The sequence below is a fragment of the Henckelia pumila genome, chromosome 4 (genome assembly GCF_033568475.1).
Source record: "Henckelia pumila isolate YLH828 chromosome 4, ASM3356847v2, whole genome shotgun sequence".
NCBI classification, from domain to species: Eukaryota; Viridiplantae; Streptophyta; class Magnoliopsida; order Lamiales; family Gesneriaceae; genus Henckelia; species Henckelia pumila.
Window position 1 is genome coordinate 120,394,193 of NC_133123.1, and position 27,452 is coordinate 120,421,644.

At 36.3% G+C, this 27,452-nt stretch overlaps 2 protein-coding genes and 1 pseudogene across 2 annotated transcripts; 1 reads left to right on the top strand and 2 right to left on the bottom strand.

Annotated features, from left to right (window-relative positions):
• Positions 1-3,105: 3,105 nt before the first annotated feature.
• LOC140864797 (probable serine/threonine-protein kinase At1g54610) lies at positions 3,106-7,766 on the bottom strand (annotated as a pseudogene).
• Positions 7,767-8,355: 589 nt separating this feature from the next.
• LOC140866508 (light-harvesting complex-like protein OHP2, chloroplastic) lies at positions 8,356-10,661 on the bottom strand. The gene is made up of 2 exons (XM_073271509.1): positions 10,214-10,661; positions 8,356-8,599 (listed from the first exon to the last, which is right to left on the bottom strand). The coding sequence occupies exons 1-2, from the start codon at positions 10,573-10,575 to the stop codon at positions 8,485-8,487; spliced, it is 477 nt and encodes a 158-aa protein (XP_073127610.1). The 5' UTR covers positions 10,576-10,661; the 3' UTR covers positions 8,356-8,484.
• Positions 10,662-25,187: 14,526 nt separating this feature from the next.
• On the top strand, positions 25,188-26,641 carry LOC140861634 (uncharacterized). The gene is made up of 2 exons (XM_073264656.1): positions 25,188-25,895; positions 26,045-26,641. Exons 1-2 carry the CDS (start codon positions 25,188-25,190, stop codon positions 26,639-26,641), a joined length of 1,305 nt encoding a protein of 434 aa, XP_073120757.1.
• The last annotated feature ends 811 nt before the right edge of the window (positions 26,642-27,452 follow it).

The following is a 27,452-nucleotide window of genomic DNA, read 5'->3' on the forward strand; positions in this document are numbered from 1 at the left end:
TTCGTTAATTATAAGATTATTCTCCTAAAGTAATTGTTATAGTTTCGAGTCTTTACGAATATATATATATATATATATATAATATAAAGAAATATAAAAAAACAAATACTTATTAAGTATATATAAGAATTATTTTTCTTCCATATCCGAGAATGCACGCATCACTTTAATTAAATGTAATTAATTGTCGAACTCTCTTTATGACACCAATCTCGGCAACATAAGATTTAATTATTTGACTTTTTTTTATTTTAATTCATAGTTTTAAAATAATTAATCTTAATTTATGTCAAATAAAGGATATTAACATCAGGTTCTTAAATAAATTAAGTTCTTGTAGGAAAAATCTTTTCACTTTATTCAAAAGCAAATAAAACAAAAGAATTTCGGTATTTCAATATTCTACAAATTAAGTTTTTGGGAAAAAATTAATTTCACTTCACACACAAGCAAATCAAACCAACAAATTTTAGAATTTCAATAGTTTCGGATTAATATTTTCATGAAAAAATTATATTCAATTCATCTGTCTACAAATAGATAAAAACAAAAGAATTTTGAAATTTCAATCTTTTTGAAAATTAGATCTTTATCTAGTATACACATAGTTTGACAATTTTTATATCATCATGATAATTAATCTTACAAAAAAACATTCCCGTTAAATATCTCAAGATAGATATAAATAAAGTTGATGATACACAATGTAAAACTTTGAACTTGTTCATACTTTTATAATTGGTATAGATGTTAAATCTTTTGTTTCACATAAACATCTAACCAATAAAATAAGAAAAGTGTTACTTATACTTCAAAAAGTGTTAATAACACTCCACCTAATCTATTTAATTAATTATTAGGCAATATTACCCTTATCTTTACTTTCCTTAAAAAGTTCAATTCCAATTTTTTTGTACGACAATAAATAAAACTATAATATTTTAAAAATTGGTTCATAAATTTTTTGTCATATAACGAAAGAAAATAAATTTAAAAAATATAACATTAATATTAAATATTTTTTCCTATTTTAGAAAAAAATACATAAAATAATTGAGATATAAACAAACTATGAATTATCAAATTCTTATTTTTTGAAAAAAAACTTAATTATCAAATTCTCATTAAATCTTATAATAAGATATAAAATATACTAAATAATTAAATTAAAAATTAGATTATTTTTTTATATTTTTTGTTATTTTTCTACATTATACATGTGGAGGTAGACATGGTCGGGTCGAGAAATTCGGAATCGGGTTATTCCTATTTGGTTACTACGTGATTTTTTTTAAAATTTATTAAATTGTATTTATACTTTTTTGTTAATTAAAAATATACTTAAACAAAAAATAAAAAAAACATTAATATATTAGCATCCTTGATTAAAATATATAACTAAAATAACAACAATTTATTTTAATTAAATTTATAATATTATTTATCATTTTAATAAAAAAATTAAAAATTAAATAAATTGGTACCCAAATGACCCGATCAGGTAGAAATTTACAACCCAATATCTGCCTTGAAATATTTGTATTGAGTTAAGGTTTTACTCGAACACGACAAACTACCCGAATTTTTCGAACGGATAGCACATCAAAGGTGTAAAAAAATTCCACTAACGATAATATAATTTTTATAAAATAAAATGTTATTTGAACTCCATTCATTTTATGTTGACATAAAAAACTATTCAAATTAATCTATATATTTTATTATTCATTTTGAGAAATTTTAAAATAAAGATATATTAATCAATAAATTTGATAAATAAAATTAATCTTAAAGTAAGATTTGACTAATAGTCATATTTCTTATATAAGATCGTGACAATCAAAAAATTTTACACCTAAATATTCTACATATTTTGTGATAAAATTGACTAATAAATTTTTACGTTCCTACTAAAACTTGGGTTATAATATTCAAGATTAAACTAAGATTTTTTTTGTTATTTTAAAATTTTATATATCTTAAAAAATTACGATAAAATATTAAAATATTAGAATTTGTTATTGGCATACAAAATATAGTTTAGGTTATTTAAGGTAGATAAAAATGTTATATTATATAAGGAAAACAATTAAAAAGGGCATTATTGTCTAGTAGATGATTAAATAAGTAATATGGAGTGTTATTAACAATTTTTGGAGTGTAAATAACATTCTTGCATAAAATAAATGACCACATTTTATTGTTCAAGGGGGTTTATTTTCTAAAATTTTTCTCAGGTTTATAACATGTCATGTACAACTCTGATAAACTGCACATATAGGAAATTAGCACAACCCTTCTTCAATGTTGTTGCGAACATGCAACCATTATCGATCGATATGAACAGAACTTGGTAATTAACCTATAAACCAAGTCAAGTAAGGCGGCAAACTTTGTGCGACGAACTCACCCAAAAAAATGTTAATAGGAAGAATTGATTCATGATCAAACACTTACTTCACTAACTCCATTACCTCGAGTCGCAAGTCACAATATTAATTGCGGTGAGGTAAATGAATTCCTAAATAATCATTGGTTTTTTTTTTTTTTTTTGGTTAGGAGCTAAATAATCATGGTTGTTTGTGTATATATATAAATATTGTTTTTGTAAATGCAAGTAGTGCACGTCCCCACAACCAATAATCACTTGAAATGGGCATTCATGATTTGAAGCGTGAGCGGCGAAAAGCACAAAAATGCTACGCAAAAGTTGATTACTTTAGGCAAAAGTTGTCAAACAAGTAACGCAATTTTTGGCTTTTGAACCCTCTTTATTCCCCGATATAAACCATGTGAAAATACAAGACATTACATTCCTTCCCAAGAATCGAATGAATGATCGGAAGATGATGGAGAAGAGCAGATCCTATCCCCAGTACACATCCGAATTCGAGTTTTCAGGTCGATCCAACTACACGTACACGTTCAACGGGCCGGCCGCGAACAACGGCCAATCCTTTGCCACATCAAGTGATCCAGACATGAAGAGGAAGAAGAGGATTGCTTCCTATAACATGTTCACCACTCAAGGTAAAGTCAAGACATCTGTTTTAGAGAGTTTCAAGTGGATCAAGTCTAAATTCAATGATATTCGACACAGTTAATTGGCAATGTGTAATAATATTTGTTTTTCAATTGTTATCACTGTGTATAGACAGACTTTCATATTATCCCTGTTTGATTTTCACGTGTAATGCTTAAGGTTGTCGGATATTATCTTAAAGTTTGAGCCAAAAGGTTATTCTGCAGCTAATGAAGCAACCTGCTAAAGGGTCTTATGTAGGTTTTAAGATGAGAGGATAAATTTACATGTAATATTTATTTTAGGCCATTTGGCAGAGGATGAAATCCAAACACAGAAGATTAGCATGTATATGTACTAATGGAGCCATATTGAGCCAGTGCGCGACGTCGAACCCTCATGCCAGTTTTTACTCATGCACCTTGATCCAACATATAAACACGAGTCAAATTCTTGACATTTGTCTGCCCCTTGCTCTACTTTGAATTTCAAAGTTACGAGACGAAAACGTTTCAAATTCTTGACACTTCAGTCTGATGATTAATCTAGTTTTATATAATAGAAAGTTACCATTATTTTAATCATCTCTAAAGCTATATATATAGTATAGATAGTAAAGAATTAGCCACTCGAGTAATACAATAAACAGTAAATTCAAGAAAACGCATCACCCTCTACCATTTCCGTGCTCCTGATCATCAACGAGGCCTGCTTTTGTTCTCCGAACTTCGAAAGTCTCTAGTGGATGCAGACCTTTGCACCGTGCTCAATCTGTAGGTACTATCATGATCCAAGATATAGTTGACTGTACGTCGATTATCTGTGGGTAACGGGGGCCGGTTCTTGATATTCCTGGTACCGTTAGGATGAGCTTCTGTTCTTGGAACGACGGCATGGGAAGGAAATAAAAGAGCCGGGCTCTCCCCATTTCCTGGTGGCTTTGTGTTTGTAGAGGAAGAGCTTGATTTGCTGCTTCCAGGTTCTGTGCTAAAGACTGATGTCTCTGTGCTTCTCGGTAGTTCCTGAAAATGAGGATTGTGAAAACGTTTGATCAGCTGTAGTAAACAAATCAAGGCAGTTCAAGAGCTTTTCAAGACGACTCAGACAAATATTTAATTTGTATTCAAAATTATCGAATTTGAGACAACTCTACGTATTCGAACTTTTTTCGAGCCGACACACAAGCTTCAATATTATATTAATATAATATGATTATTTATTAAATAGATAATTTGAGTAGCTCACAAATATTTCGAGCCAAACTCGAGCTTTTATTCAAACCCAATTCAAGCAAAGAACATTAACATTCTCGAGCTTCGATCGAACTCAAGCTCCAATATATCTAATTGAAGTCTTAAAATTTTCTTCTTATTCACTCAGTTCAGTTCGTTTACACCTAATCAGCTGTAGTGACATATTGTGTGCGAGAAAGTTAAACAGAAGAATGATCTTGAGCCCACATTCAAGACGAGTTTGCCTCTTGTAGCATATGGATTCGTCGGGGTAACAATTATCAATGCTGTTCGGTGTGGTTGAGTATCCAGTATAGTGATTGATGCATGATTCTACGGCTATTGTTCAGTATAAAATATTTGAGTCGCAGTCTCACGCGTTGTACAGCAATTACGGAGAGAGTATATTATTGGGAAGATGATCAATTTGACATTGGAATCAAAGCATGGTCATGGTGATTGGTTAATGTATGATTTAAAAATTTTAGCCACACTTTTAAGTATCGGTTATAACTTTTAGCTCAAGGACAACAGCATTTGGGTTCAATTTACAGCCTTCAGAATTGGTTGGTGTTATACTCTAGCTCCCCGAAGACGGGGACATAAAGCAAGACTCTGCATAGTGGGGCTCCAATAGTTATTCATTTCAAGTCCTTTGCATAATCTATTTGATTTGATCGATGGAACAATCAAGCTTTGTTACCCAAACACAACCAACATGTGATGTGAAGTCATAAATAACTTACATCTTTAGGTCCTTCAGCCACTTCTTTAGGTTCCTCGGAAGCTAGACTCTTTTTCCTTTGCTCTCTCTGTGACTGAGAACGACGCCTAGCTTTATAGGTCCTGTGTCTGCATGCAAGAGAATATATTTACACTGGCTTAGAACCAGGATATGATACCAGTTAATGATGCCGATATTAAATAACTTACCTTCTCTTCTCATTTATCATAGCTTGGTCATCATCTTCAACATGTATTATAGGCAAACCAGACACCTCACAAGCTAGAGGACTTGTTACAAAGAACTGCAATTATAATTGATGTCACATTGAATAGTTTATCAATAAACTCCGTCAAGGACCGAAGAATCACGGTAAAATACTCTTTATAGCGTGCTCATGCCAAGAAAGGATTAGTACGTAGTATATTCCTGTTTCACTTACCTCGTTCTGGAGAGCGGAGTCTGCAGTTCCACGATATGCAGGCTCCAGAGCAAGAAGAATGCTCAAAAGGCCGACTGAGGAAGACGGGAAGTTCCTAAAATTTTCCCTAAGGCTGGACTTGTATGACTGTGGAGGTTTAAGAGTCGTGGAGAGCTTCAGCCGTTTGTAAAACTCGTCTGGAGGCGTTCCACACAGTTTGAAAATCCTATGCAGCTGTTCGACCTGAATATGCATCATGTAGTGATGTAACTCATGGCATTAGAAAAAAAAACCAAAAAGAAATGCATATTTACATGAAATTTACTGCATTACCTCTGTTCTGCCGGGCAAGATGGGCCTGCCAGCATACATCTCAGCCATGAGGCAACCGGCACTCCACAGATCAATTCCTACACCATAATCTGTGGAACCTAGAAGCAATTCAGGTGCTCGGTACCATAGGGTGACAACTCGACTAGTTAGAGGACGTCTTTTTTCCCTGTTAAAGAAATTCGCAAGCCCGAAGTCTGCAATTTTCAGCATCCCATTTCTGTCAATGAGTAAATTAGATCCCTTTATATCTCGGTGCAGTATACCCCGATCATGGCAATGCTGGAGGCCTGATAGTAGTTGTTGCATGTAACACTTAATCTGCATAAAATATCACATTATAACATCAATATCCAAAATAATTCAAGCAAACGCATCCATAGAAATTAAAGCATCAGCAGAGATACTTAAACCTGTGGTTCTGTGAGCCTCTCCTCTGGCCGTGAGAGGATTTTGGATAAGTCAGAATGCATATAATCAAGCACCAAGTACAGGCTATAATGCATTCTTGAGGTGGCTAATCCTTCAAGCTTCACAATATTGGGATGATCCAGTTTCTGTAAAATAATGATCTCCCGCGCCATGAATTTCACACTCTCAGGCTCTGTTGTGTCAAACCGAACTTTCTTCAAGGCTACAATCTTTCCAGTTTCCTTATCTCTAGCTTTATAAACATTGCTGTAAGTTCCCTGACCTAACTGCATGATAAAAACCAAGATCATCTAATCATTTCTTTTTTGAAATAAAATCAAACTCTTCTTGTGCAAAAATCAAAATGTATGGCAGCAATGAGACCTAATAATGATTAAATATCTGGGGATTTGGCCAGCATCAGAGCACCAAAAATATGCCTAACATCTCAGGAGAGGCATGGTATCCACACATGCACTGAAAACAGCAACCTGACTCGAACTTAGGATAATTATAATTTAACTCAGCAACCAAGATCTTATTTTACATTTCTTGCCATATCTCATGTTAAATAAAAATAGTCTTGTACACAAAATATACACACGAAATGCATCTGCAACAAGAAAGAGTCATTTTGACTTCACTCCAACACGATTTTCCTCACATTAAAGTTTTCGTAAACGCCTTCTTGAAACTCACTTGATCGAGGAACTATTCTCCACAAATTCGCCGCATGTTTTCAAGAATCTCGTTTTCTATAACTCATCATGGCACTCAGCTACATATTTGGAACTTCAAGGTACTAAAACGTAAGTGAAAGGAGATATAAACCTTGTCAATCTTGACGTAAGAATCAGCACTTTTCGGAACAATATTCTTCAAAACTTCTGCTGGAATGTTATGTGCCAGCCACTTAGGCCAACCATCAACCAACTCATCTTCTTCATCCTTCTTATTCAACTCAATTCTCTTAGAACCACTCCCATTACTCCCCCCATCACCGTTACTGCCACTACTCTTTTCCCTTCATCAGCAGCCCTCATATTCCCTTCCTTAACGTCCCTTTTGTCCCCAACATTCACCTTCCCGTTCACAGTTCCATTTCCCTTCTCTGGCCTCAAAACCCGGCCCGACTCATGCCTTGAAAGCCTCTGCCCGGTCGACCTCCTCGCCGCTACATACCCATTTTCCATCTTCAACTTCTCGAGCTCCGGTGGATGAGACTTCATTGAAGGCCTAGTGCTCTGCGCACACCCCATTTTTTTAAAAAAAACTAAGTAAACACTTCTAATGCAACAAAACTGCCAATGCCCTTTGATCAACCACTTGTGCTTGGCTTTTGAACCATTACTACTGAATAAAACAAGAATTCTACAAGAACAAGGGAATCGGGAAAATACGACATGTGGGAGAAGGGGAGATAACAAGTGTTTTGTTAATGATTAAAAAAACCAGAAAAATAAAAATAAAAATAAAACAACGAGAAAGTGAAAAGACAAGGTTTTGAATATGGGAATGATCCGACAAAAACTTGGCCGGCAGCAGGGGGCGGCAGAGTGGAATATTTACGGTTTCAAGAATCAAGATCATATTTTGTGCCTACACTTAGCTTCTTCCGCTGAATATAACCATCTGAATTACTGAGGGCCGCCGCTGGCTTTTCAAAAATCGACATTAAATGCATTTAAATTAAATTAATTTACCAAAAATAATATTAAATGAATATGAATAAAAAATAACGGGTATAATTACATTTGAAAATCAATCATGCAACGTAAGATGAGTTTATTCGGAATGATCATTTTATGATTTCTTGTGGGTGGAAGTTAAAAATTATTTGACACGTGGGGCAAAAGGCCGAGGTAAATCATTTTTGTAGGGACACGATTGGTTTTGGGCTCATGGACTTTTTGTGGCAGTTTAACAATGGGCTTATCTGCTCAAACATTGGGCTTCTGAATCACGAGAGGGCTGTTGTTGACTTGCTGCCCCTCAAACAAATTCACAATTACTTATAATTCCAACATATTTTAGCCCATTAATGATGCATTGATACATCCATGGCTCATGACTTCGATTCCCTGCCGAACCATTTCCATCTGAGAGGATGGCCCGATGTGATTTACTTGATTAGTATGGTTTGTAGGTAGCTTGGAGGTTTATTAGTGCGCACTTGGTAAAATATTGTTTGGATTTAAGAATTTTCATATCCAAATTTGGCCGATATAAAAAACACAATGATTAAAGAACAGGAAACCGAACAAAACTCTGTAATCTTTATGCAAGTTACAATATGATTTCAAACAAGAAAGCTAATAAATAACAAGAAAATTAGAATGATACTTCATTCTAGATCAAGAATCCCGAAATTGGAGAGGAGGATTTTAAGTTGATCCACAAAGTCGGAGCCAGTTGCATATTCTGTTAACATTCCCACAGCAAAACCAAACATCGCCCATCTGCTCAAATAACCCAATAACATTATCATAATTATTCTCCAACAAGTCAAAAAAACAAGATTATAACAGTTAATCTACAAAGCATTTTTACACGACACAACAACATTCTGATTCTTAGACCAAAAACATATTTTGAATTATGTTTAGTGAAGTTCAAGAAAATATAAGAAAGGATACAGTTAAACTACTTGGCACATTAATCACTTTCAGATAAGAGTAAAAACCAACTGGGCCTGTATGGCTAATAATCGTTGGATTTTCTGGTAGAAACTAGCTCGTAGTTACAACTCTTTGCTTTTTAGACGTATATCGTGTTAGATTATGAGCCTAGAAATGAAGTATAGAACCAAAAGATTAGCCTATTAGGTGGCATGGTTGAAAGAGTGAGTCAATCTTGTTAATCACTCCTAATTATTTGTAAAACCCAGAGAGAAATCATATTGATTGTCAACCCCTTGTGAGGCTAACACCTGCAGCAGCCACATTTCATACATTTTACTCACCTCATATCTTAAAACAGCCTACAATGGACCACTGACCCGATTGTGGCCATTTTTCCAGTTCGCCTCGCTGACTCGGTTCTTACCAAGAGTATCACTCAAACTTATTTGTTCATAACACCTAGTGTGCACATGCCAGTGTCTTGTAAATTCTCATCTTCAACCACTGTGTAAAACTGATTGGCCACATGCATCGAAGAGTTTATGTGATATATAATATAGGTGATCAAGTCACCTTCCAACGGTGACCTCTTAGCAATGAGAAACAGAGAATTGTTAATTTGTTAAGAATGAAAAGGGGAAAAACCAAGAGGGAAACATAGAAAGTGCAAGAGTGAAATTAGTATACATTCTCCTCTTTCTTTATCCATCTAGCTTGGAGTATCCATAGTACATGTGTGATGTGTTCATAGTACGCGTCCCATGATTCATTTCATCGAGTTTGGTTGAGCTGGGCTCATTACACACTGATCATGGACTTGATGTGTGAAGCTTACAAAACATTAAAGGGTAACCCTCAACTCAAAACAGTGGGTCTAGACTCCTGTATCATATTCAGATCATGTACTAACTCTACTCAAAAACTAGCTAATGTGACTATGTGAGGATTGTCCAAATCCATACTTACAACTTGTTGAAGAATTTCGTAAATTTAGAAAGGATTTAATGATGAACTCCAAGGCATGTTTTAAACGCTATCTTTTAAGAGATGTTTCTGAACGAGTGTGACTCTTAGTCAAACAATGTATCCATTCATGAACCAAAGCATCCACTCGCGAACAGTCGTGATGTTTCCGAAGAGCTTTCAGGGGGCGTTGCCCCGAGCCCCCACGAGGTGGCTCTACCCCCTCGACAAATATTCTAACATAACTCACTAGGACTTGATCCAGCAGACTTATGAAAAGGGGAGGCCGAGATTAGTTTGGCATCCTTGTGCTATTATATGCATGAGAGATTGGCTTTTATATAAATATATATTTTTTACTTTTTCAATCCCCAGGATTCGATACACGGAGGAAAAAAAATCGACACAAATAGTACCAATCCAATTCAAGAAAATCTCAAACAAACGTAAGAAATTAAAGGGTTTCCCAATAACCCCATCATTAATTACCTGCCATTGGAGATCTCATTCTTGCCAATGAAACCAAAGAAGGGACCTTGATCATCATCTTCGAGCTTCTTCTGCTTGAAATATTCTTGCAGCTCTTTGGCCTTCTGTCTCTGAAACTCCAGGGTAATCACATTCTTGTCTACCCCAGCAGCCGCAACCGCCGGCTTGGGAGGAGCACTCGGCGGCGGAGAAGCCGGCGGCACGGGCTTTACTGGCGTAGGGGCCACCGGTCTTCTGATGGGCCCCTCAGCTTGAGAGCTTCTAACGGTGAATTTGAGGGTGGGAGAGGAAGAAGACGGGGAGTACGAAGTGTAATTGTGAAGTTTGATGCATGGGATCGAAGAAGATGACGCTACAGACATTGCGCTGAATCTTTTCGCTTGGATTTGTTGCTGAATTCGGTGTGGATAAATCCGTGTACATTGTGGATCAGTGGTGGCTTCAATGTGTGGCGTTTGTGGATGAAAAGGAGCCAAGTTTATGCATAATGGACTTGCGGAATTTCAAAATCTGCATTTTCAAATTTTTTATTTGTTTTTTTAAGTAAGTAAATAAATAAATAGAAAGAATTTTGAATGATTATACGAGAAATTGATTAAATTGATCAAAATTTTATATTAAAATGATGGATAAAAATTTGAATTTACCATAAAATAAAGGAAAAATTGCAAATTTAGTCCTGTATGTTTGTCACTTTGCGATTTTGCTCATCTATGTTTTCACATTTTAGTTTTAGACCTGCATGTTTTATTCGAAAATGCTTACGTGGCACTGTACACGTCAGCTCCACATCAGCACTGAATTCGTGCCACGTCAGCGCCACGTCGGAAAAAGAATTAAAATTGTCAAAAAAAATAAAGATAGCAGACTAAAACTAAAATCTGAAAATATAAAGGACTGAAATCGCAAAGTGACAAACATACAAGACCAAAATTTTTTTTTTCCTAAAATAAATTTGTCCAAACATATCCATTGATTTCGTTTGTTAAATTTAGGACATGATTAATATACTTGAATAAAATAGAATTGGAATGAAATAAAATTGGAATAAAAAGTCAATTTCATTCAAATGATTGATATCGAAAAAATAAAATAAGAATAGAATAGAATTATTTTTAATTATTAAATAATGTTTTTATTAAGAAAAAGAGTTATATATGAAAAATCACATATAACTTATGAACTTATCTCAGTAAAAAATATAATAACAAGATCATTGGACGCTGAAATGTTTTAAATTTTGTAATCTCATGTTTTACTTTTACATGGCATCTTGATTAAATTCATAAAAAGTAATTACTAATTTACATGAGAGAGAGTACTCAAGAATCCTCAGGTTTCTATGTTAGATTCGAATATATTTAGCTACATTGCTTAGTTATGGATTTTTTTTACGATAGTCAATTGGCATTGCATAAAAATTTATGGTTTAGATTATTGTTAAGGAAATATTCAAGCCATGATTGCAGAATAATGTAAGTTAATTACGTGGCTTTTTCAGAGAAGTGTGGATGGACTTTCTTGTTATCATTTCGTGGAAATGGACAGTGGTATCATGTTATGGTTTTCCTACCTTATGGAGATTGCAATGACATCCTCTAGATATATTGAATCTTGTGGTATGAGCCCTTATAGTGATTTCTCTTATCTTGAACTCCATTCGCAATCATGTTGTATATAATATGATGATTCGCAGATACTCTTTATAAAGCTCTTCCCCGGCCATATATTTAGCCTTACATTAACATGTAATTCTCACACATTCCCTTTTCTTCTGAACTCTTGCAGGGTGGCATGTGCAGGAAAACAAGTCCATTTGAAAATGATGTTTGATACCCCAGGAAGCCAGGGGTATTAAGGCTTACAAGGGTGTTAGAGCTATTCTTGTGTATATGAATAATTAGGATTTGATGAGGTCGGACTAGTAACGCGGAGACAAGGGATTAGCTCATCCCGGATGGATGCGTAAGGCTGAAAAGACCAAGTCTCCATGACTTGAGCAATACCCATTTTTCAGGAGTATAACCCCACGATTGCCGTAACCCCGAGCCTTCCGCCTTTAACGCGCATGACAGATGAACGTGGACAATTACTACACCCACGACATAGCTCGTGGTCACTATCCTGGAATTGCGGAGGCATTTTCTCATTCTAAAACCCATAAATACATTGCATCAGGTATCAGTAGGGGTATGTTCATCTAAACTCTCAAAAGCTTTATATCAATTCTTCTTAAAAAGCTCACTCTATTTCTAAGTCTAACTTAAGTATCGGAGTGGCCCCGCCAGAAACCTTTCCGGCACCCCACTAATGTGCTTCAGGTGCCTTTTCCTTATATACAGGTGTTACATGCAAAAAGCAAGTGATAAACCCCATTAAAACCAACCATTCACGATATTGGCTCATAGCCCGGTTCGTTTGTCAGACCCACACACCTACCCTGATAGTCCGGCTCTGTTTAGCAGAACATCATCATTGGCGCCGTCTGTGGGAAGCTTGTTCTATAGATGTAGATATGGCTTCTCGTGAACAATCACCACTGGAAGGGCCCCCGCAGGGTCGAAACATTATCATTCCTATTGAGCAGCTCGAATCATATGTTCAGGATATGATACAGAAGTTGTTAGCATCTGCAAGGCAGCTACAGTCAAATGAAATAACAATGGAGGAAGAAAGGAACCAGGGTAACCCGAGCCCTAATACCCGAACCAGAGAAGGTGAAGAAGAGGAAAGTTCTTGGATGCACTCAATACAGCCTTCTGTGGCGGATGAGTTGCACGAGTTAAGGAGGAAGATACAGAAGTTGGAAGAAGAAGGTCCCAAGATGGCCTGGTCCATCAAGATCCCAGGCTGTCCTTTCTCACAGGAGGTGATAGAGGAACCCTTGCCATCCCATTACAAGTCGGCAAAAATCAGAGAATATGACGGGAGCACTGACCCGGGGGAGCACTTGGCCCGGTTTGAGAATTTGGCCATGCTATATTGTTATGGGGACAAGATTAAGTGTAAAGTATTCTTAACCATTTTGGTGGATTCCGCCCAAATATGGTTTGAGAAGTTGGAGCCGCAGAGTATTCAATCGTTCACAGAATTCAAGCAAGTGTTCTTACAACACTTTAGCAGTAGCAAAAGGTATATGAAAACTGCCTATAGCCTATTTGAAGCAAAACAGGCAGGAGAGGAGTCTTTAAGAACCTACATCAAAAGGTTCAATAAGACTGCTTTGGAGGTCCCAACTTGTGCCTAGGAGACTAAAATCACCGCCTTCACTCAAGGTCTTCGAGAGGGGGGAAATTTTCAAATCACTAGTGAAAAAAGCACCCCGGAGTTTTGAGGATCTGTTGGCCCGGGCTGAGAAATACATTAACATGGAAGAAGCTCAGAAGCAGAAGAAAGAGGTAGCACGGAGAGAGGGAGGCCGGGACCAGGGAAGAAATAGGGAAAGCCAGGATCCCATGGGGCGGTTGTTCTGATATGCACCGAGGAGTTCGGGATAGGGCTGTGCATGTATGTGAAGAAAGGGTTGAAGTCCAGACCCCTGTTTCTAGAGAGAAATCTTTGAAGTATTGTGTCTTTCACCAGGAAGGCACACATGACGCCAATGAATGTCGGGCCTTGCAGCAAAGAAATCAGCAGCCTTATATCAGAGATGGTAAGACGGTTCAAAAAAGGCCCCGAGGTCCACCCTGGATTCAGTGGTCACAGGTGTTGACTCCTCCCAGGGCTGGTATTGTTTCCGAGAGGGGGGGAAACAGGAGGCAGGTCCTCGAAAAGAGGATAGAAAATCAGGAGATGGGCCAGAAAAATGTGTTATTAACATGATATTAGGGGGATCTACTGATGGAGATTCAAATCGAGCTAGAAAGTCCTGGAGCCGGAGGGAGAGTCTGGGGGTGTAGAAAAGAAGGCAAGGTTCGGTGCCAGTAATTACATTTGGGCACCGAGACCTGGAAGGAGTAAACTTGCCACATAATGGCGCCCTGCTTATACAAGCCCGGATTGCTAATTATGATGTGTGAAGGGTATTTGTAGACTCGGGAAGCTCGGTGAATGTCATTTTTCAAGAAGCGTTTGAGCAGATGGATCTGCAAGGGTATGAGTTGAGCCCAGTAAAAACAGCCCTGTATGGATTCGCTGGGCACACCGTACAACCTCAAGGGGAGATGTTGCTGCCTATAACCTTATGGTTAGGGGATAAGAAGAGAACGGTCATGACAAGATTCACACTAGTAGAAGCACCTTCTTCTTATAATGTCATCTTGGGGAGGCCGGCTATGAATGTTTTCAGAGCTGTGGCCTCAACTTACCATCAGAAGATCAAATTCCCCGTGGGAGATAAGGTAGGAGAAGTCCGAGGAGATCAGCCTTCTTCCCGAAAGTGTTATGCCGAGACGGTTAAAGTAGATTACAAGAGGGCAAGGCAGACCGGGAAGGAGGGGTGTAAGGCCCAGAAATATTAAATTATTAATTATGGGATTTGAGAATTAAATTCCATATTATGGGCTACTATTGATTTGAAAAGTTATGGAAATGATAGATTTAATTTCCGAGCCGAAAATATTTAATTTGAGAATGTACGGATTTTGAGAATTAAATTTCGAAAATTCTTAAATTAAAAGAATAAATATTCGATTTGAATATTTATGGAATTTAAGATTAAATTCCATGTTTCGGGAATTAAAGAAGATTAATTTTGAAGATACAACCCGATCAGGGACTGATTTGCAAATATCAAAGTTTGAAGGGCTAAAGTGCAAAAGGCCAGAATTATTTAATTAATCTAAATTTATTTAATTTTAATCCGAGTATATTTAATTTGGGAATATTTAGAGTTTCGATTTAAATTCTAATATTCTTAAATTATTTTGGATTGAAATTGAATTAAAACGAAGGCAGAGGACTGAATTACAATTAATGAAGACTTGAGGGGTTAAATTGCAAATATGCAATACATATCCGATTTTTAATCAGATTTATCAGCATGATACGTGTATTCCAAATGTGGAATTCAGAATTTTTAGAACAGAGGTCGAGATCCTCTTCCTTTCTTTTGATTTCTGATTTTCGAAACCCAGTAACTTTTGATCCGATCGTCCGATTTCAATTTCGAAAAGTGTTCTGGAATCCTTGCGATGAGTACTTCAACTTGATTTAAGTTTTGAATTACTTCGGCAAGTTTTGAAGATTGAAATTTGATAGATATCAGAAATTGATGTTATGTTTACGTTATTCAACGTATTTACATTCCGATATCGAAAACGAATCGAAGATTGATTCTTGAATGAACTTGTTATGATTTTTAGCATGTATATAGAGAGTTATAGCAGCTTATTGTGTTGATATGCTGGTGTATGAGGTTATAGTGCTGATATATCACACGTTCATGAAGTTAAATAAGTTAGATTCGAATTTGATATTTCGTCGATTACCGATTTTTAATCGCTACGTCGTCGATTGATGATTTGAAGCTGTTTTGATAGCCTATAACTGAGATGAGATGTTCTTTTAGATGTTATTGATGATATAGCAATTTTATTTCTCAGTTTCAGACTAGTTTTGAAGGCTAACGACTCAAGACTCCGAATTCGAACCAAAGAAGAAGATGTGAGGTTTGAAATGAATTTGATTGAAGATATATTGTTGATTGTGACTCGATTCTGAAATGATTGACTATAATGAAGATTTATATGAACGTTTTGATGCTGTGTTTTAGATTTGAAGCGTTCAAAACAGAAGAAATACGAAGGTATAATGACGACATCGAGAGTCAGGGATTTTGAAACTCAAGATTGATTCTTCTTGAGTTGTCCCGCCAAAACCACATACGTATTTATTATTTCGATTTGATTTTTATGTTGTTGATCCATCCCAGGTAGTGGATCTTTGATTTTGAGTCGATATGATGTTGATACGATGTTGATACGAATTGATTCTATGCCGAGGTCGGAGGACGACCTTATTTTCGAATCTGGAATGATTTCGATAGATGAATATTCATGTCAAGATCGGATACGAATCTTGATGGCAACGAAGAAGTATGAATCAATTTTTTATCGATCGAAAGAAGCGTTATTTACTCTATTTGTTGAGTCGATTGAATATAGTCATTATGATTTACTTAACGCTTTATATGTTGCTTATACTGAGATGATTTCTCACCGGAGTTTATCCGGCTGTTGCTTTGTTTTGTATGTGTGCATTGCAACAGATGGGGTAGGAGCTAGTCTGAGATGACGTTGATAGCTTGGGAGCAAGATTTAGCAAGTGTGGACACGGGTTTAAGATGAAGAATGGTAGTTAAATAGCATCAAACTTGATAAACACTTTTATATTTGAAGCTCACATTTGAGTCCTTGTGTAGCTTTCTTGATAAATGTTTATTATGTTATTTGTTTGATGTAAGAATCACATGATTTGAGGTTGAGGACTTGGTACATGTCTATATGTATGTTCCCAGATTGTGTACCATGTTTAGAAGTAGATTTATGGTTGATTCATGCCATGGTTCCGAGTTTTGACAGCAAAGAATGTTATGAATTTTCTGGAAATGGTGCCCGCTCGATCGGGTGAATTTCATCGATCGAGCGAGGCCTGTTATTATTGGGCAAAAAACTTGATTTTTCTTGCTCGCTCGATCGGTAGGATTTGACCGATCGAGCGTGGCCAAATTGTGATCAAACCCAAGAGCATGATTTTCTTGCTCGCTCGATCGGCTGCTTTTGACCGATCGAGCGAGGCTCCGATTTTTTTTAAAAAAAATTTTTGCTCTTGATTTATTATTCTTTAATTGTTTGATTAATTGTTTAATTAATCATTAGTTGCCCTAAGACAAGATTAGCAACCCGAGGTCCCCACAACAGGTGGTATCAGAGCATAAGTTTCTTGGACTGAGATAGAAGTTGAGCGGGGTAGATTGAGTCACATGCATTTATAGTATTGCATGATTGTGCATTACTTGATTCGATGATTCGATGATTTGATAAATTGCATATGAACGTGATCTATCGTTGAAATTCAACTGCTTGATTTACTGATTTGTAAATTTTTGAATTTCTTATTGATTTTGTTATAAGATTTTCCCCGGGTGATGTAAGCACCCAGAATCGAAGAAAACAGTGTTCTTTGGGTGATGTAACCACCCCAGACTAAACAGAATGGTATGGTCAGACTGAACATAACTGTATTGCTCAGCTGAACGAAGTATTTTCGATTGAATAGAATAGTACATCAGCGAATGAATAGATGTTATTGCAGGGAGAAGTTGGCTTGAAGACCTTGATCAGTTGATCACATTTTTTTTTCTTTTCAAAGATACAGATGAATATAGTATTAGATTGATTGAATACCAACTTCGAAACCTAGCAACCAGCTGGTGGATTCTGATGAAGAAATGATGAGAAAGAAGAGGTATATTGATTATTGGTAAGTGCTTAGAACATAATTTTGTTTATAGTTCTTTGCCACAACAGATAGACATGATGAGAAAGAAAAATATACCCTCTAGAAGCTGAATATTTTGAATGCCTTATTAGAATTTTCAAGCCTATTACGATTCTTTGAATTGTAAATGATGAAAAGCTCAAGATTGAGTGAATTATTTAATGGCTTGAATTCGAAGAATATGTCTGAATAAATGTTGACGACTGAAACATTTTCTGAAAGACATAGCTTTGTCTAAAAGAACTGGAGTTGAATGACGAGGCATAATGAATGAAATTGTAGATATGTTGTAGTATGTGCGATAATCAGTACTTTGGCTGCAATTTCTATTCTAGAGCAGATATGAAGTCAACGATACGAAAGTAATTCTCTAACTCTAGCAAACCGAGACAGATTTGTCTAGTTCTGAATGCAGAGTATGCTAATGATTATTACACTCATTGTGGGAGGATATATCCTAACGATCAGTGTAAAAATAGTTCAGGCAGATGTATTAGGTGATTTCCTAAGTAAATAAGATTTTGAGATGATCTGAATAAAGAACGGTTCCAGAAGTATACAGAGGATCAGAATGAAATTACACCTGAGAACGAAATTGCAGGTAACAGATTTATTTTGTTTTAACCTGTTTATATTATTGGTGCAATAGATATATGATAGCTGGAAGCTGTGTTTTATTTTACCTCTGTATCTGAAAAGAGAATTTGAGAATTGAACTGAAGAATGGAACTATTGCTTCGATGAACTGAAACTGAACATGATTTTGTTCATCTTGAGATATCTGTTAGGTTGCATGATAGATGATGATGCAATAACCTATTACAGATTGTTAGAAAATTGATTATAAGAAGCGATTGAATTAGATCAGCCAAAACTTAATGTGCATATGGATAAGATGATATGATATGGGATTTAGAATTAAGATTCTGTGATTTCGGTTTGATATATGATGTTGGATTACAGAAATATTCCGAAATCAGTATATTCGATGCACTAGATATGTTCAAGATCTAAATCAGCATTGATAGATATGCCGATGAATAGATATGACAGATATATTCCAGTAAGATTTCGACTTTTGTTTAAGTTGTGAATTGGAATTTTATAGAGACTTGATGAATTGATGAATTGAATACTGCTTTTGAGGTTTATAAGATAGACGATGATATGAAAATCAGTTACAATTGAGTCTTTTCTTTGATTATGCTGAATCGATTACATCAATTGGAAATATGATTCAGAGAGCCTGTGTTGATTCACTCATTCTAAGTTGGGTGATGCAAGTGAGTTGTTTTCACTTTGCAGATTTTGTTATCCAGAAAATTTGATTTTGGATGACCTTGATTGAGGGATTTTCTCAATCTTGATTTATTTCTTTTGATTTTGAGAATTATTGATCCTTTGATGATATTTCAGCGTATTTTAAGATTGTTGGCTCGTAAGTGATAGAAGAATTTGAATACGATCCATGATTTTTGGGTTAATTGACATGAATTGTCAGTATTTTGGAGATAGAAATAAGGAATGAAATAGGCATTCGATAAATTGATTTCAGATTTTTGTGTATTCTGGTTCGAGTATTCAGACGAATGCATAACAATCAGGATGAATCTCGATTGGAAATGAGCCAGAACTATTCAAAAGATGAAAAAAACCACAGAAAGTAAATTGGAACGATGAGAATTCAGTAAAGAATGCCAGATTGAGATATGAATTGAAGCCTCAGATCAGAATGAATGAATTGTATGATGATTGATTATCTGATTGTGCTTGATATTGCCGAAAATAAATATCAGATTTTGAAGAAAATGCACAACAATGAATTGAAGATTCATCCAATAATTGTTTTATCAGAAGATAAAGCAAACAGATGTAACAGAATTAGTATGTTTTCGAAGTTAAACGTATAGAGAGTTTCTTATGAAGTTGAAAATCATTGACTAGATTAGTTTAGTGACAGTTTAGAAACTCCAGAATTGTTACAAGATTATGATTTGAAAGAATATTTTGCGAAACTACCATGATAAAGCAGTATAGATGAGGTAAACATGTGGTAGTTATGATCAAATTGATTGAAGTTACTGAATAAGATGATCTGTTTGTACGAATAAATCACTGATCCGTGATCAGAATTGTGCGAGATGTCACAGTAAGCCAAGAATTATTGTTTCAAATTGAGACATTAGGTTTACTAGTGAATTGTAATACAGACGATCAGAAGGCTCTGAGTACTTTTTGGATGTGAAAGTACAAGATGTTAACCTTGAATTGAAGAATAGTCAGAGAAGATGAATCGAATTTCGAGAATGAACTTTATCTGACATGATACCGATTATCAACAGCTCTGAATACTTTGAAATCTGTGAATACAGCATATTATACTCTGATTAATAGATAGTCCGAATAGACTAATCAAAATTTTAGAATACGATGTATAAGATGTGATACAGATATGACTAGATAGCTGTGGAAAAGATAGAGATATGATGAAATTACAGGAATGATTAAAATCTATTGTCAGGATTAAGACTTTAGATTTATTCGACAGAATGTGGCATCGATTGATTGATTGATGTTCTGAGAGTTGGTTATATGTGATTGAATTATACCATTCTTCGATTGATGGATTATCTGAGTTGATTTTCCAGATGTTGAGAATATTCTCAGAACTTTAATACCTGATTCGGTATTAATTGAATTGATGTGTTGCCACTTGATGATTATAATTCTTGTAACAGCTATTGAGTCGATTTTGAGATAATGCTATGATGAAAAGAAATCCGATTCCTTTGTGTTGAAATGATACTACCTAAGTATATGACATCAGATTAGACATGATTTGTCGATATCAGATCAGATTTGATTTGAGACACACAAAGATGTTGAAGATGAATCTGTACGAAATGAAAATAGAGAAGAAGAAACAGAATTAGTAATTGAATGATAGATATAACTTTTGAAGCTGAAAATGATTCGTTAAGCGAAAGAGTTATTCTTGAAACATTATTCAATTCAGAATTGAGAAAGAGCAGAGTTTTTTTACAGATTCAGAATATGAATGAGAATACTGATTTTGAAGCGATGAACAGAATGACAGTGTAGATTTGATATATGTTCTATGCAGAGCATGAAATAATATGGAGAAAGAAACAAGTCGTCGCTGAAGCTGAATTTCACTGACTGAGATGTCAGATAGAATTGATGATTTGATTAAACGATTTATTCTTTTCAGCTTGATATGATGGATCTGATTTGTTCCACGTATCTATGTGAAGGAAGTATCAGTCGATTCTTCCTACGTGCTTTAATCCGGTGAGATAGATATTGAAAAAATTCTGAGTTAAGTCGATTATTCAACAGATCCTTGATTGAGGAAAGAAATCACTCAGAAAGGATTCTTATCGGTTAATTAAAGTACAAGAAAATAGAAGCAGATTCGAAGAAATAGTCTGATAAGAAATGAAGAGATGAGATACGAAGATCAGAGTTGGATGATTGAAGTGAGAATTACTTCAGATAATCATTCACTCTATCAGATTGAATAGTTCGATTGAATGCGATTTCGAGGACGAAATCATTCCTTAGAGGGGTGGAATTGTAAGGCCCAGAAATATTAAATTATTAATTATGGGATTTGAGAATTAAATTCCATATTATGGGCTAATATTAATTTGAGAAGTTATGGAAATGATAGATTTATTTTCGAGCCGAAAATATTTAATTTGAGAATGTACGGATTTTGAAAATTAAATTTCGAGAATTCTTAAATTAAAAGAATAAATATTCGATTTGAATATTTATGGAATTTAAGATTAAATTCCATGTTTCGGGAATTAAAAAATATTAATTTTGAAGATACAACCCGATCAGGGACTGATTTGCAAATATCGAAGTTTGAAGGGCTAAAGTGCAAAAGGCCGGGATTATTTAATTAATTCGAATTTATTTAATTTTAATCCGAGTATATTTAATTTGGGAATATTTAGAGTTTTGATTTAAATTCTAATATTCTTAAATTATTTTGGATTGAATTGAATTAAAACGAAGGCCGAGGACTGAATTGCAATTAATGAAGACTTGAGGGGTTAAATTGCAAATATGCAATACATATCCGATTTTTAATCAGATTTATCAGCATGATACGTGTATTCCAAATGTGGAATTCAGAATTTTCAGAACAGAGGTCGAGATCCTCTTCCTTTCTTTTGATTTCTGATTTTCGAAACCCCGTAACTTTTGATCCGATCGTTCGATTTCAATTCTGAAAAGTGTTCTGGAATCCTTGCGATGAGTAATTCGACTTGATGTAAGTTTTGAATTACTTCGGCAAGTTTTGAAGATTGAAATTTGATAGATATCAGGAATTGATGTTATGTTTATGTTATTCAACGTATTTACATTCCGATATCGAAAACGAATCGAAGATTGATTCTTGAATGAACTTGTTATGATTTCCAGCATGTATATAGAGAGTTATAGCATCTGATTGTTTTGATATGCTGGTGTATGAGGTTATAGTGCTGATATATCACACGTTCATGAAGTTAAATAAGTTAGATTCAAATTCGATATTTCGTCGGTTACCGATTTTTAATCTCTACATCGTCGATTGATGATTTGAAGCCGTTTTGATAGCCTATAACTGAGATGAGATGTTATTTTAGATGTTATCAATGATATAGCAATTTTATTTCTTAGTTTCAGACTAGTTTTGAAGGCTAACAACTCAAGACTCCGAATTCGAACCAAAGAAGAAGATGTGAGGTTTGAAATGAATTTGATTGAAGATATATTGATGATTGTGATTCGATTCTAAAATGATTGACTAGAATGAAGATTGATATGAACGTTTTGATGCTATGTTTCAGATTTGAAGCGTTCAAAACAGAAGAAATACGAAGTATAATGACGACATCGAGAGTCAGGGATTTTGAAACTCAAGATTGATTCTTCTTGAGTTGTCCCGCCAAAACCACATACGTATTTATTATTTCGATTTGATTTTTATGTTGTTGATCCATCCCAGGTAGTGGATCTTTGATTTTGAGTCGATATGATGTTGATACGATGATGATATGAATTGATTCTATGCCGAGGTCGGAGGACGACCTTATTTTCGAATCCGAAATGATTTCGATAGATGAATATTCATGTCAAGATCGGATACGAATCTTGATGGCAACGAAGAAGTATGAATCAATTTTTGATCGATCAAAAGAAGCGTTATTTACTCTATTTGTTGAGTCGATTGAATAGAGTCATTATGATTTATTTAACGCTTTATATGTTGCTTATACTGAGATGATTTCTCACCGGAGTTTATCCGTCTGTTGCTTTGTTTTGTATGTGCGCATTGCAACAGATGGGGCAGGAGCTAGTCTGAGATGACGTTGATAGCTCGGGAGCGAGATTTAGAAAGTGTGGACTCGGGTTTAAGATGAAGAATGGTAGTTAGATGGCATCAAACTTGATAAACACTTTTATATTTGAAGCTCACATTTGAGTCCTTGTGTAGCTTGCTCGATAAATGTTTATTATGTTATTTGTTTGATGTAAGAATCACATGATTTGAGGTTGAGGACTTGGTACATGTCTATATGTATGTTCCCGGATTGTGTACCATGTTTAGAAGAAGATTTATGGTTGATTCATGCCATGGTTCCAAGTTTTGACAGCAAAGAATGTTCTGAATTTTCTGGAAATGGTGTCCGCTCGATCGGGTGAATTTCACCGATCGAGCGAGGCCTGTTATTATTGGGCAGAAAACTTGATTTTTCTTGCTCGCTCGATCGGTAGGATTTAACAGATCAAGCGAGGCCAAATTGTGATCAAACCCGAGAGCATGATTTTCTTGCTCGCTCGATCGGCTGCTTTTGACCGATCGAGCGAGGCTCCGATTTTTTTTTTAAAAAAATTTCTGCTCTTGATTTATTATTCTTTAATTGTTTGATTAATTATTTAATTAATTATTAGTTGCCCTAAGACGAGATTAGCAACCCGAGGTCCCCACAAGAGGGGCCACAGAGGAAGAGAAGTTTGTTCCGTGGAGGAATCTAAAGGCGAGTATGAAGAGGTGCAGCTGATGCTCGGGCAAGAAGGGAAATCTGTCAAGATTGCCCGGGACTTGGACACAAATTTGGCCGAGCAATTGAAAAACTGCCTCATCCAAAACAGGGATGTGTTCGCCTGGTCTCAGGATGATTTGATGGGAGTTGAATCTCATGTTGCAGAACATAAGCTCAACATAATCCCGGGGTCCCGGCCGGTACTACAAAATAAAAGACATTTCGGAGCCGAGAAAGATAAAATGATTGCTGAGAAGGTTCGAGAGTTGTTACAGGCCAGGCATATCAAGGAAGTACAATTCCCTAACTGGCTGTCCAATGTGGTGTTAGTGCCAAATGCCACAGGAAAGTGGCAAATATGTGTGGATTTTCGGGATCTAAATAAAGCTTTTCCCAAGGACTGTTATCCTTTACCCCGGATTGACCAGCTGGTAGATTCCACATCCAGGTGCGAACTACTTTGCTTTATGGATGCGTACCAGGGATATCATCAGATTCCTTTGGCCCTAGAAGATCAGGATAAAGTCAGCTTTGTCACATTGGGAGGCACTTTTTGTTATGTGGTTATGTCATTTGGATTAAAGAATGCAGGGGCCACATATCAAAGAATGATGGATAAAGTGTTCCAGGAACAAATGGGTCGGAATGTGGAAGTATATGTGGATGACATACTGGTGAAATCTAGGGCCCGAGATTGTTTTATATCCAACCTAGAGGAAACTTTTGCTACAGTCCGGCGGTATGAGACCAAGTTGAATCCGGCTAAGTGCATATTTGGGGTAAAAAGTGGCAAATTTTGGGGTTCATAGTGACCGAGCGAGGGATAGAAGTAAATCCGGAAAAGGTGAAAATATTGCAGGAGATGCCTTCGCCAACATCAATCAAGGAGGTTCAGCGGTTGATTGGGCGAATTACTGCCCTGGCTCGATTCATAGCTCGGTCCGCTCATCGTAGCTATCATTTTTTCCAAATATTGCGCAAGGACCAGAGGTTTGGTTGGACTGAGCAGTGCGAACAAGCCTTTCAGGAGTTGAAGGAGCATTTGGCTAGCTTGTCTGTCTTAGTTAAGCTAGAGCTAGGGGAAAGATTGTGGATATATCTGTCTACTACGGAGCAAGTGGTCAGAACTGTTTTGATAAAAGAAGAGAAGGGTAATCAGAGGCCTTTGTATTATGTCAGTCATGCTTTGAAAGGTTCGGAAGCCAGATATACTGAGATTGATAAGATGGCCCTGGCTCTGTTAATAACATCTCGGAAACTGAGACCTTATTTCCTGTCTCACCCAGTAACTGTCCTTACTAACAGCCTCCTAGGGAGAGTCATGACTCATCCAGATGCCTCGGGGAGGCTCGTGAAGTGGCAGTGGAATTAGGAGAATATGATATTGAATATCAGCCTCGAAAGGCTATCAAAGCCCAAGCCTTATCTGATTTTTTGACAGAGGTGGTCACGTTTGGTCAAGAAGAGGTATGGAGAGTATTTGTGGATGGAGCCAGCAGTATTGGGGCAGTGGTGTGGGGGTCATCCTGATTTCACCCACCCAGGACGAAATCAAAATAGATGTGAAGTTGGATTTCCAGGCCTCCAACAATGAATCTGAGTATGAAGCAGTAATAGCGGGGATGAAGCAAGCTCGGGAAGTCGGGGAAAATCACATTTTAATATATTTTGACTCACAATTAGTTGTCCAACGGGTGAAAAAAGCCTTCTTTGCCCGAGAAGAAAGATTGATAAAGTACTTGCAGGTAATAGAGGAGCTCCGGGCAGTTTTCGTTACTTGGAGCATAGAACAGATACCTCGGGAAGAAAATATGGAAGCAGACGCCTTGGAAAAGAAAGCAGTGGCAAGGGAAAAAGAGGATATTGGAAAATTTCTAGTGCAGAGGGAGCTGGTGGCTGCCATAGAAGCCCTGGAACCGGTCCCTCGGGAAGATACATGGATGGCCCCGATAATAAAATACCTCACAAGTGGGGATATTCCAGCAGACGAGGGACAAGCTCGAATAACACGAAGACAAGCACCCCGATTTGCCCTTCTAGGTGGCACGTTGTATCGACGTTCTTATCAGGGTCCTTTGCTTAAGTGCCTGATGAAGGAGAAGATAGAATATGTCCTAAGGGAAGTACATGAAGGATGTTGTGGGAATCATGGAGGATCTATGAGTCTGGCTCGAAGGGTACTTATGGCAGGATACTGGTGGCCTACTTTAAAGCCAATGCATCAAAGATAGCCCGGTCTTGCGAAGGATGTCAAAGGTTTGGTAATATACAACACGGCCCAGCAAGTAATCTTAAGCCGGTATGGACTTCGTGCCCCTTCGATCAGTGGGGTCTGGACATAGTAGGCCCTTTCCCACAAGCCCGTGCCCATAAGAAATTCTTATTGGTAAAGGTAGATTATTTCTCTAAATGGGTGGATGCGGAAGCTTTGGCCAAAATAATAGAAGGAGAGGTGATGAAGTTCTTGTGGAAAAACATAGTATGCCGGTTTGGACTTCCGATGAAGCTGGTCTCGGATAATGGCAGACAATTTCAGGGACATAAATTAACAGACTGGTGTGCGGAGATGGGCATCAAGCAGGCTTTTACTTCAGTGGCCTATCCTCAAAGTAATGGCCAAACTGAGGTAACTAATCGAACTCTCGTTCGATCTTTGCAGGCTCGATTGTATGGAATGGGAAGAGATTGGGTGAAAGAAATCCCGAGTGTGTTGTGGGCCTATCGCACTACTCCTCATACTGCCACACAAGAATCACCTTTTAGCCTGATATATGGTTCCGAGGCCATTCTCCCAGTAGAATTTGGACAACCCTCATCTCGGATTATGGCTTATGATGAGGCAGAGAAAGGAGCCCGGGCGCAGGAGTTGGATCTAATTGAAGAACGAAGGGCCAGAGCAGCTGTAAGGCCCAGAATTATTTGATTTAATCCAAGATAATTTAATTTTAATCCGAGTATATTTAATTTGGGAATATTTAGAGTTTCGATTTAAATTCTAATATTCTTAAATTATTTAGGATTGAAACTAAATTAAAATAAGGGTCGAGGACTGAATTGTAATTTCTGAAGAATTGAGGGACTAAAGTGCAATATTACTTGAAAGTTATCAGATTATTATTGAAGTGTCAGCATGTATACGTGTATTTGATATGAAAATTCAGAATAGACGAACAGAGAAGCCGAGATCCTCATATTTCTTTTGAAATTTTGATTTTCAAATCGCCGTAACTTTTGATTCGATCGTCCGATTTCGATTCCGAAAATTGTTCTGGAATCCTTGCGACGAGGGCTTTGATCTAATGTTAGTTTCTAATTATTTCGGCATGTTTTGAAGATTGAATTATGGTAGAGATCAGATTTTTATGCTCTATGCATGTTTTTGAATGTTTATACCTTGGATATTCAAAACAGAATCGACGAACGGCTATCGTGTGTGTTTGTTATGATTTTCAACAGATATTTTGACTTGTATAGTTATGATTATGCTGGTTTTTGATGGTTTATGACTGAAATGAATTGATTAGAAGTTGCATATGAAGTTAGATGGTTTCGGTATTATGTCGGTTTCCGAATTTCAATCGCTACGTTATTGGGTTATGTTTTGAGATTGTGTTGATAGCCGATTTGTTGGAAAACTGTGTTCAGATCAATTAGAATTGATACCCGGTACAGCGGAAGTTTAAAAATTTTATTTTTCTAATATGGAACGATTCCATATCTGGGTATCAAAACCT